General features: G+C 43.0%; 1 protein-coding gene across 2 annotated transcripts in view; it reads left to right on the top strand.

Moving 5' to 3' along the window:
• Window positions 1-12,479, top strand: part of USP24 (ubiquitin specific peptidase 24) — a 61,163-nt gene that overhangs the window by 2,294 nt on the left and 46,390 nt on the right. For both annotated transcript variants that reach the window (XM_042819286.1, XM_042819284.1), the window contains exons 2-3: window positions 9,946-10,111; window positions 11,081-11,148. In XM_042819286.1, the coding sequence (XP_042675220.1) occupies window positions 9,946-10,111; window positions 11,081-11,148 (234 nt within the window). The remainder of the gene's footprint in view (window positions 1-9,945; window positions 10,112-11,080; window positions 11,149-12,479) is intronic.

Raw genomic sequence — 12,479 nt, 5'->3', positions numbered from 1 at the left:
TCATGCTGATTTTAATGCTCACTTAAAGGAGAGGTAGCGTTGCTTTGCTTGTTTTGGTTTTTGGCTTGTATATGTCAGTAAATGTACATGGGGGGGGGGGGAAGAGCACAGCTGTTACAATTTTCCCCTAAATAATTATTTTCCAGTCTAATGATCTTTCCCATAACCACGTGAACGAAAGTTAGACTTCTTTTTTATTTAAAAATAACAGGCAGACTTCAGCCATGCTCCAAGACGTGTGTCAGCTCTGTACTTTGTATATGTTCTTCTTATGGCTGAGTGCAGTTTGCTGTGCATGTAAGAGTAGATCCATGGATGATTAAACACTTGACGTTTTCTCTAACCAGTAATGAACCCATTATGTTTGCATATGCTGATTTGGATTCTATTACATAATGTTAGAATCTGTTCTGCTTGGTTGATCAAAGAAAGGTTCATCTGTCGGTGTTCTTTGAAAATACCACAGCAACCAGATACATATCTTACCCATAAAAACATCTTTCCTTTGGTGAAGTAGCACAGCCAGTCTGAGTCCTCCTTCAGTGGTCCACACCACTGATCTTCAGGGGCATCTGGAGGTGATACAGGGGTTTGGAAGACAGCTGTTGTGAGCCGGCCCAATGCGTGCTCTGTGTGTTACATGTGAGACTTGACATAAGAACACACATGAACTCATTTCCACAAGGGCTCAAATGTTGGAATCATCAGGTTCGTGTTTTCCACACCGATTCCATTGTAAGTTACTACTTGTGATCTGTGCTGTTGGCATGAGCGTGCTCAACGAATTTGGAAATACAGATGGTTTTCATGTTTCCTTGTGCAGTTTTCCTGAAATCTTGGGAAGCTGATCTGTACGTTTGCATTTGGCTCAGTGTTCTGCCCTCTGCAGTGCTAAACCACTTTGACAGGCTCAGATCAGCTGCTTTCATAGAGGTAGCTTTGCCTGTTTGATACAACTTTTACGCTTGTGTCTGTTGGCTGAAGTAAATCTGATAAGTACGTTTTGGCAGGGATCTGAGCTTCTCTTATGTTTGTTCCGTAGGCAACACAAAGATTTGTACTGTGATCCTCTGGAGTAAAGGAGAGGGTTACGCTCATCTTCTCATGACTGACAGATAAGCTGTTATGTGAACTGCTGCTGAATCCATGGGGTTTATGATGAAACCATAAATGAATGTGATGACACTGTCTGTCAGTGTGTCCAGGAACTGCCGTGAGCGCCCTGGGCGCTGACTTTAGCAAGCCACAGAGAAACAGGATAGAGAAGAGCAGGACAAGCAAAAGCAGCGCTTGTGGGTCCAGATCTTAACATCTGAACAGCATTGTCCTTGAAATCAGTTGTTTGCAGATGTCTACACATCCTGCCAAAAAGCAGTGGCGTGGACGAGATGTGGTGGTGAAGCGAGGGATATTCCTCTCTCTCTTATAAAAGTCTTGTAAAGAGACGTGATCAGATTTCACTCTGAGTTGAATATCTGATTGCAGCTCTGTGTTCCATTTGATAATTCATGGGTGATGTGTTTGTGTCGACTGAAAACAGGGTCACAAAAACACCAAAAACAGATGACTTTTTTAAAATCTTGGAATCTGTTGCAAATTCCTCTCTCAGAACTGAAGGCAAGGCTGCATGCTGTTCACAGGACTGTGTTCAGCCAATGAATCAAAGCACTGAAAATTAAAGGATTTGTCAGCGCCACACAAGCATTCTGGGTACTTCTTCAGCAGTGAATGTATTCACTTATTAAATTATTTTATAAAATAACACAAACTCAAGTTTTCCTGCACTTCGGCTACAACAACCCCAGGCGACGCTACAGGCTTGGGGCGGTGTGGCTGGAGGACTGCGTAGAGGAAATGGACCTGGGGGTATTGATTGATGCTTGGCTGAACATGAGCTGACAGTGTGCCCAGGTGGCCAAGAAGGCCAATGGCATCCTGGCCTGCATCAGAAACAGTGTTGCAAGCAGGAGCAGAGAGGTGATTGTTCCCCTGTATTCAGCAGTAGTGAGGCCACACCTCGAGTACTGTGTCCAGTTTTGGGCCCCTCACTGCAAGGAAGACATTGAGGCCCTGGAACGTGTTCAAAGGAGGGCAACAAAGCTGGTGAGGGGTCTGGAACACAGGCCATATGAGGAGAGGCTGAAGGAGCTGGGAATGTTCAGCCTGGAGAAGAGGAGGCTCAGGGGAGACCTCATTGCTCTCTATAACTTCCTGAAGGGAGGTTGTAGTGAGCTGGGGGTCGGCCTCTTCTCTCGTGTCATTAGTGATAGGACCAGGGGGAATGGCTTCAAGCTACGGCAGGGGAGATTCAGGCTGGACGTGAGGAAGTATTACTTTTCAGAAAGGGTGGTCAGGCACTGGAACGGACTGCCCAGGGAGGTGGTGGAATCACCGAGCCTGGGGGTGTTCAAGGAAAGACTGGATGTTGTGTTGAGGGACATGGTTTAGTAGGAGCTATTGGGAATAGGTGAACGGTTGGACTGGGTGATCTTTTAGGTCTTTTCCAACCTTGGTGATTCTATGATTCTAAGTTTAATAAATGAGAAAACTTCCATGTTTGCTTAATAACAATAACTGCCTGTCTTCACAGGCGTGCATATGTGCAGGTGGGTGGAAAAATGATCAGCAGTCACCGTGTTGTACTCCTTGTATGGCACAGGCACATGTAATTCACATGGCTTCTGATCTGACCGTGTGTGTGGCTGATATGAGAGGCACAGCCAGCCCTGCACTGCACTCACCTCTGCCACATCCCGTTGCCACCTGCATGGTCCGTGCTCCAGCTGTGCACGACCTGCTTGTGGCAGATATCCTTAGAATCACGTAATGATGGCGAGAGTTCACAATCTCATGTCTGTCCTGGGCTGCACGCAGACTGCAGGTTGGACATGATTGCTATAAACCTTCCTGAAATGAGATCTTGATTTGTTTTTAAACTGCTTCTCAGAGTCATTACTGTGACCTTTTGGGTGAGTTGTTATTAGTGGATCGTCTAGCTATCTCTGTCTCCTTTAGCATGTACTCTTTATTTTAATTTTAGTTGAACTGGATCAAAAGCTCATATATACCAGATATAGTAGAATCATAGAATGGCCTGGGTTGAAAAGGACCACGATGATCATCGAGTTTCAACCCCCTGCTTTGTGCAGGATCGCCAACCAACAGACCAGGCTGCCCAGAGCCACATCAAGCCTGGCCCTGAATGCCTCCAGGGATGGGGCATCCACAACCTAGTAGGTAAGGTTTACAGAACAACTCATCCAAGAAGCTTTTAGAAGTGCTGTTGATGTTAAGAGGAACAGGTCAGCAACTGCAGTGAGTGCCAGCGCCAGGACCCATTTCTGACTCCCATTCTGTGTCTAAAACCCATTCCAGCTCAGCACGGAGGGCTGTGCTGCATCACAGAGGGTCTGCAACAGGACCTTGTAGCTGCTGGCTTGTACAACGAGGGTAATGGCTTGTGCTGACTGCAAATACCTTGGACGTTAAGCTTGTGGAGTGCTTTGGTCCTTGAATGGAAGGAGCTGTATTTACTTAAAGACAAAAAAAGCTATTTAGGAAATGCAATGGATTTCACAGTTTTGTAAATTTAAGTCGGTCTTCTGTCTTGTAAGCAGAGTGGAGCTTTGCAGAAGTGACTATTTCTGGCATTCTCAAGTGGAAGCTTTACAGTGTGGCTTGTCTAGAAATTGGCCTTGTAAAACAATTAAGCAATCAAATAAAGCTCTGTGGTGAATTCTGGCGGTGAGTTCCTGGCTGGGTGCCATGGGAATGTCAAGTGGAATTAGTACTTTAGCACTCTTGGTTTTCAGCATCTTTGTTCTCAAAAATTAAACCAGCTGTCCTGGTGTAGAACTTCATTTTAGGCTCTGTCTGCATCGGGGCTGCCTTGGATTTGGGAAGAGAATTCCCCATGCATCATCCTGGAGACACCACTAAGAGCAAGAAGGTAGGGAGGGTTGGGGTAATGCTGGAGGGGCAGTTTGCTAACGTGGAAAATAAGCCTTGTTTCGGAGAATTTGTTATTGTTAAGCCTGTTACTTTGTAAGGTTGTAAGGAGTAATCTTCACATTGAGACTGACACCTCTTAATTACTGCCAGGGCAGTGCCTGCAGAGGCAGCTCTGTGCAGGCATCCCTCAGCTGGGCAGGAAGCTGACACGGGGCTCTCTGGAGGCATTTGCTGGTCATCTTCCCAGCTTCAAGTGCTGCTCTGTGGCAGCTGTTTAACAAGGAAGTGAAATACTGAGGAAGAATGAGAATAAAAACAAATTAGCCAGTGTTAGAAGTTAATTCCAGCAAATCATTTGGCTTGCTTTTGGATTAAAGAACACTGGCTCTTTGTGTGAAGAGGGCAAGGATGGAAAGGAAGTGCCCCTTTCTTTTGTAAACTCTTAATTTGAAAAAAATCACGTATTTCTGCTGCCATGGAAATAGGCCCTGGTATGTATGGCTCAGTTAAACTTTGTGGGCCAAATTAAAAAGGAAAACTAAACCCCAGTGTACTGAGTGCTTCATGGCACCTGATCTTCCTGCTCACAGTGTAACAGCAGTTTTCACCTCTCATGCTCTGACACCCAGCAGAGCTGCCTTGGGAGATGTTTACAGATGGGTTTCCTTGGTGCTTGATCACAAATTTGTAACGATATGCTGTGGAACTGGAATTCAAACTCATTCTCGGCTTCTTTGTTGCTTCTGTCTCACTGTGCATCTCCATAAGTAGAACAGAAGTGTTAGGGGTGTGTTTAGCAGCATTGCTGACTAGTTTTCCCTTCCAGAGCTTGAATTTTGGCCACTGAAGTGTCAGAATAAATACTTTATCTACTGCTTCTGCAGCGCTTCTCTGTTCATGCCTGGTGCTTTGCCAAAGGGGAACAGACATATTGACTCAAGCATTTGCAATTTGTTGTTTTATTCTATTAAGATGTTAATCTGATTCCACTCAGTTACTTTGAGTTGTGTGGTGATAAGCAGTGCATTTTGTGCTTACACCAGCTGAAGGGATGGGAAGAGCAGTGCTATTGCTTTGGTCCGTTTTGCTGGGCACTGTGCTCCTCTCTGAGCCACTGGGCACAGTGGGGGTATTGCACTGCAGCATTGCACTGTCACCATGGAGATCAGGGGTACAGTTCAAGCAGTGTTTTAGAAAGCCCCAGTTGACCTGTAGTTCTTCCCCACCCACGTTCGTGTTGTGTTCTTAGTCCTAGGTTTATGTAGTTCTTGAGAGATGGGGGAAAGCCATATTTTTGGTGGCTGATTGGTTATAATCCTTCATGCATACTGAGGAGACTTCGTTCTAACCATGCATTCATGATAACCTGCTCGTGCTGTTTCCTGTTAAGGTCAGAGTCCAAATCTTTGCATGAAAGCATTCACCAAACAAATCACTTCTTTTCTTGGAAGGTATTTATGGTGGGAATCCAAGTTGGCTCCAGGTAAGAGCAGTCCTTAACACAGGGTTTATTTTCCTTTAGTGACAGACTAGGATGGGATCACTGCTTCACATTAACATTATTAAATCCTCATGTTTTTTTCCTCTTACAAGTCTCTTTGCATGTGTCAAGTAGTGCATAGCAAAAATATGAACTTAAAGGCTTTACTTCTATGGAAGAAAGAACAGAACAGTGACATATCTACCAACCAGCTTACTTAGGTTATAGAAAGCGTTCCTTTCTGTCAGCATGCTCAGGGTTTTTTGCATACAGGTATGTGTTTCCTTAGACAAGAAAGCAAGGGAATGATGCTGTATCTGCTTGAGTTGTACGACAGTTAGAAACAGTTACTACATTTTGAGATAAGTGGCTGTTGCTCAGTGAGTTGTTTATGGGTGGTTCTGCAGCCTGACCAGAGCTTCGCATTCTTTCAGCTTTATCAGAGCAAAGTGGGTTCCAAGTCAGAAGATGTAACCATGTGTTAAAACATTGCCTTCTCCTGCCTAAGTGTGGAGTGGTAGCTTTGATTTATTTGAAAAACTTTATGTTCTTATTCCAGTGAATCAATTGTGAGTAACAGGTATCTTCCCCCTAAGGGTTAATTAAAATGGGAAAGAAAAAAAGCAACAAAATGACACCCAGATGTGAAAGTAAAAGCTGCTTTAATCAGCAGTATGACAGATAGAGCTGCAAGTCATAACTGCAGGACTCATGGCTGCTCCCAGGAGCTGATGGACGTGATAGATGAGTGAGCAAAGAACTGCTCTTTCTGGTTGTATGGGGGTTTGATGCAGGGCCTCCACCTGAGTGCTGGGCGCTGCTTTGCACGCAGCAGTGAGTCACACAGCAGTGCTGTGCCAGGGGAAGTGCTGCTATTGGCACTTGGCAGCGAGGGCAGCTGGAGCACAGGGCAGCTGATCCTTATTGCTGGGTAGATCTGTGTTGAAAGGAAGAGGTGGGCCTCTCGTTTTTGTCTTCTAGTTCTGGCTTTAAGGGCATTGTGTTTCTTCATTACAGCTTTTCAGTGCAGTTAAACTGGATCATGTTTGTTGGGATATGGTAACAAAGAAGAGGTCTGTTTGTTAGCAATACAGCAGCACATCAAATTCTGTTTGCTTGGCTGTAAAATCACTTGTGGAAAGCACTTGGAGATGCATGAGGGTGAGGGACAGTTTGATTGTAAAAACTGCGATCCCATTCGTTTATTAAAAGAAACGCGACTTTCTGGTTCTGTTTCATTAATTATATAAGATTTAAGAGCATGTGGCATAACTTAGCTCTAGTGACACTGAACTGCATTGGTATCCTTCTCTCAAAATCAAATTAACAAGCTGAATTTATGATTTGACTGTAATTTCATTCCAAAGAGTGCCAACTAACATCAGATATTCTTGAGTTCCTTGTTGCTTTATGGGAAGTGACCAGCGTTGGGAAGTCAGTAGCTTTCACTGAACAGCTTGATAAGTCAATTAACAAAGAATGCTGCAGGAATGCATTTTGAAGCCTTGAACTGTGAACTTTTGGCAGTTAAAGTTAATTTCTATTTCACTTCTTATGCAATCTTTGTTCTGTGTTAGTCTTCATGGCGGGCTCTATGCAGAAGTCTCTCTTCAGACTGCAGACAGCCTGGGGAGATGTCGGATCTCCTGAGTGACAGCCCTGAATCAGCTCTTGAAACTGTTGAAGTGAGGATATTTTCTCACTACTCTTCTTCCCCAGGTGAAATAAAGGCCTGTGAAGTCTACCAGTAGATTCTCCAGTGACAGTTCCTAGCCCTTTAGTTCCAAAGCACTAATTAACCACCGTTATGTGCTCAGAGCTGTGGTGCGTTGTCTTTGTGAATGGCAGGAGAGCAAATAGGCCCCTCAGTGGGTGTTGGTTAGCAGGGAGCCAGCATAAAACATTGGAAGATCTTGTGTAGCACCTTGGTGTGGCAGCTGGGGCACTGCTGAACCCTCAGTGCAAACAGCAGTGCACTGATTGCAAGTTGGATGGTGAACAGTTTGGGTTTTGTGCACTACAGGTATGAAAGAGCAGCAGTGTGTTTTCAGAGTTGCTCATACTGGGTGAGCTGTGAGAGATGAGGTACAAACTGGTCATGGTGGCAATCTCCAAGAGTATGAAATCTGTTAATGATTGGGAATTTGACTTTGACATGGGCATTTCTCTGAGGCTGTTGCATGTTTCATGGCAGCTGTGAGGCTGCTTTTATGTGATGCGTTCTAAAATTAATGCAAGATAAAGCTTCACACTTTTTGGGCAGGATTTTAGTAGCATAAAATTGATGTTTAAGGATGACTTGTCACTTTTAGTGAGCAGAATGTGCCAAAGATGCACTCCTCCAATGCAAATAATTCCCTTTGTTGTCCGGGCAGTTTCCAGCACCGCACCCTCGTGCTGAATCACAGTGATCTTCTTGTCACCATTCTGTTGGGAGACTCAATACAGCAGTAGACCAGTTCTATTCTGAACATAGCTGCTATGGTAATGCCCTTATCTGTGAGCACACCATGAAGAAAATGTATGAATTCACTCATTATGAGTTTCTGTAATATGGCAGGTGCTGCTCATCGCTTGTGGGGGAAGAGGTGAGTAAAGAGCAGCTCCACTTATGGGGAAGTGGAGCAACAGGTGCAGCTTTTCAGCAACGTTGAAAGGTCTGCACTGCCGTGGGGCTGCACCTCTCAAATGCTGATGTTAGTAATGGATATGCAATGTGGATACTCTGCTCCAGGGAATGAAGAAAGCACAGCTCTGTTAATGCAATCATTTGTTGAGATGTTGTTTTGCCTGTGCTACAAGTCCAAGCTGAAATGGAATCTGGGAGCTAGCAATGGGATGTTTGCTCTACAGTCAGACTTCCTTTATTAAGCTAATTGTTGTATTCTATGCAGTTAGCATTAAGGACTTTCCTTATAAATTCACATTCATTTTCTGCAGGAAGTGAAATATGTTCTGGGTGGATATCATCTACAAAAGCTGTATCACTGCTGCAGGATATTTCCTAGACAGCATTTGCTTTTAAATACCTTCAGTATCTTTTTATTTGGACACGCAAACGTCCCTTCTCCAGAAGTTCACCAGGGGTGATTTACCAGACGTGAGCTATGTTAGACTTCCTTGCACAGTGCTGGATCAGAGAATTTCAGTTGCAGAAGCTGGAGAACCATACAGCTTTCCATAATGGCAAACTTGGGACTGAGTGTTTATAGGGCATTGTGGGAAGGTGGCACCTTCCCAAACACCGACTCGTTGTCTTGCCTGAGTGCTGTTTTGCATTACACTCCTATAAATTGCAGGGCTGCTGTCGAGAACCTACCATTAAGTGCAGCCACTGTGTGCAGTTGTCACCGTGCCTTTTAAGTTCGTAGGGTAAGCTCTGTACTGTTGCTGTTTCCTTTACATAATGTGACTTTCATAATGTTGTGAAAGTGAATAGGATCCATTTACATTTTAATACACAGGTCTGATCCTGCAACAAGTGAGTGCAGTGAGAGCTTGCAGTGCCCTTCTGCACAAACTGATTCCGTTCCTCATACGCCGTGTCCTCTCCAGTGCAGCCATTTCGTTCAGCTTACACCGTGTGTCCCTGGCTCCCCTCCGGCTGCGATCCTGTTACCCCATGACACTTGTGTTTTCCTTGGACAGTTGCTCCTGGCTGCTGCCATGCCCGACCCAGACATTCTGTCCTTTCTCCTGCTTCAGTTGTTCGCTGTTTTGAAGCCAGAGAAAGTCTCTGTGAACTCTGACACGCGGGCTAGATAGCGCTGATGCAGTGTGAAAAGAGTAAACAACATAGGAGAAATAGATAACTGTCCTAGAGTTGTGCTTGGCACTGCTGAGGCAGTTACCTCGTGTGGCACCTAACAAAGGACAGGGGCTCATTCTGAGTGCTGCCAGTGCACAGAAATAGCTGCTGCTCTGTGCCACGAGCAATGGGACATGGAAAGCTGAGCTGCAGCCTTCTGCTTGCTTTTTTCCGTTTGCATTCCACAATGCTTTCCAGTAACTTATTTGGACTTGAGGAGAAGTACCATTGTAGTTTCCTTGCTGGGCAACTGTAGCTGAATTTTTTTTTTCTTTGGCTAATCCAGCAGATTAGTCTTGTTTGTTTTCAGTGTGATTGGGTGAGGGGTGATGAAATTCACCTCTTGGACTAAACTATTTCATGTTGAAAACAGGATCAACATGCATGAGTCTCTGAAGATTGGTTTTGTGTTCTACAATCTCCCTTGGACTAGATGATCTTAGCATATCCCATCCCAGACAGAAGTGCTAAGGAAAAAGATTTGGTGCTTAAATTGCCAATCAGTTAGCAATTAGTTATGTAAACACAGCAGTTATCACCTAGATTGAGATATATGAAGGTATGTAATTGTGCCATATGAAATCCTACCTTGAAAAACAGAAGGCGTCTAAGAACTGTTAAGGATTTGACTGCTGCTTAAAGTACAGCCTTGAATGTGTCTAGGAGAGATAAAAATTGCTTCACTTGAGCTTCTTTTTATTTACAGAAAAATGATGAAAATGGGAATTGCTCTGGAGAAGGCATTGAGTTTCCAACAACCAACTTGTATGAGCTAGAGAGCAGAGTTCTAACAGATCACTGGTCCATACCCTATAAGCGGGAGGAATCTCTAGGCAAGTGCCTGATTGCATCCACATATCTAGCAAGACTGGGTAAGTTCTACAGTTACAAAGATTATCTGTTCATAAGATTTCAGAGGCATGTAGTGGGCAACTAAACCTCTTGTATTAGTTTTGCAGCTGTTTACTTAGCACTCTGCAGATTGGTCACGTCTCTGTGAAAGTGAATTATTACCAATGAATTATTCTAGCTAATGCTATAATAGGAGTGTTGTTCTCTTTTTTCTAAAGTAATTTGTTTACTTAAGCTCTTTTTCTTAAAAAAAAAAAAAAAAGAAACAAGAAAAGCACATGTTTCTTTATGTTCTAATGACTGTAGGAGTTGCTGTTTTTTCAGAGCCGAATTACTGACTCGTTTTTCATTGTGCTGGTTATTTTCCATTTGTGGAAAAACAAGCTGTCATCTAAATCCGTGCTGTACCAGCCTTGTGTAACTGGTTGTTTTTTGCTAGTGAAATGCTCAGACTGCTTTAGAATTAACAATTTGACTGTTCTGTGTTCAGGACTTGGGCTGTATTTAGTACTTGGGCCGTGGTTAAGCTTGTTGGAGAGGCATCGTGCCCAGCTCCTGGCAGAGTGAGAATGCAGGTAGTTTTTCCATCGTGCCCAATAGCAGCCAAAAGAGAGGTAATAAGATGTGGAGGCTGTTGGTGGTTCTGGTTTGTGTTTTTTTTAACTTGCATTAAAAGACCACGAGTAGGTTTGGTTTTGGTGGGGCAAGTGTAGCCCCAATAGGGATCTGAAGTTAGTTATAAATTTGGAAGGGAGAAATGCATGTTTTACTCATGTGCTTGAAGAAGTTGTAGAAGATGAACCAGTTGGAAGCATCATAGTTCTAAAAGGAAAGTTCTTTTGATACACTCTTCTGCGACTGAAAAAGCATAGTGTTTAATAATGCATGAATACCAGCACTTCTGCTGCTTTTCCTTGATGTACTCAAAAACTGAGACTGAGCTTCCTAAGGTAAACTTAAAGCATGTGCACTCTTTCCTTTCTGCGAAGGTCTTTCTGATTCTGATGAGAATTGCAAGAGATTTATGGACAGATGCATGCCTGAAGCATTTAAAAAGGTAAGTAGGTGCAGTGTGCTAATTCCTTGTTCACGTTTGAGTTGTTCATGGTAGAAGTATTGTCTTACAACCCAGACTTCAGAAACTGGAACCAGTGTGTGTTCTTAGGTTAAAATCATACTCTTAAGTTGCAGTTTTGCAACTCTTGAACATGTATTTATTGTTTTTTCCTCCTTTTCTACTGTAATGAAGAGCTCTATAGCAATTGGTGGAGCCTAAGGGCAGGTTTAAAGATAGTTACATACATCCTTTAGTTCAGGATCAGCTTTCCTTTACTCTATTCTTTTTGCTGCTTCTTTGAAGGATTGCAGCATTCTTACTTCTTTTCACCTCGATTCTTGCCTAACCTGCTTATCTGGCTTTTCTTCTCTTATTGTGAATGTTCTCTATGGAGCTTCCCAAACTACTTTCCTTCCTGCTGTTCTGTTTTGGATGCTACCTAAATTTCTTGCCTGGTTTTTAGTCCATATGTATACAAGTGTGTATACACCTTTAAATAAAACTACTTGGTCCTAATCTTAAAATACTGAAATCTAAGTGTATTCAAGGAAGATGAAGATGTAAGGGAAAAAGTATTTGGCTATGAGAGTAATAAACTTGCATTTTGTTCTTATTTACTCGACCCTGTGTGCACTTGAAATAAAAATGTAGACTGGTTCTCTAGAAGAAAATCCAAGTTCAGAATGTGCTAAGTTAAAATCTGCTGAGTTTTTTGCAAGCTATTTAACCTGATTCTATTGTTTCTTAAAATGGTACAGAACATCATTGTATTTGAAGTACAAAGCTCTTTAAGCAGAAATTAAATAACACATGCAAAGTGAATGCTTTCTGTCCTCTTTGAACAGCTAGATTAGACCACAAAGAGAATGTTTCATTAGAGAAAAGGCAGCAGTAATACCTCTCTGTGTGCTTTGTTTTCCTACAAAAAAGTGTGAGCTGATAAATGGTTATTAGGACTGAATCAGTGCAGCATCCTGGAACAAGCACTTGAAGACTTTAATAGTCACGTGTTCGTTTTGCAAACAGTTGCATATCAGTTATTCTTTGCAAAGGTTACAATCTTTCCAGTGAGTGGAAATAGAAAACAGTTTGCTTTGATAAGTATTTTTTGTCAGGGACTGACTTAAGGCATTCTTCAGTTGAATAACCAATGTAATTAACTCTTAAGCCATTAAGTACAGAAAGAGCATCTGAAGTAACACACCAGACAGTGATTATTACTATACTCTGGGGAAACATTTGCGCTGAAAATAATCGGGGTGGGGAAGGCTGAAGAATTTTACCTTTTCTATGTGATTTTGCTCGAACTGGAGAAGAAAAACAAACCAAAA

Source organism: Centrocercus urophasianus, unplaced genomic scaffold, assembly GCF_019232065.1.
Source record: "Centrocercus urophasianus isolate 14NV4802_14NV808 unplaced genomic scaffold, USGS_Curo_1.0 seq_18, whole genome shotgun sequence".
Taxonomy (NCBI): Eukaryota; Metazoa; Chordata; class Aves; order Galliformes; family Phasianidae; genus Centrocercus; species Centrocercus urophasianus.
This window is presented reverse-complemented; position numbering and strand designations above follow the sequence as displayed.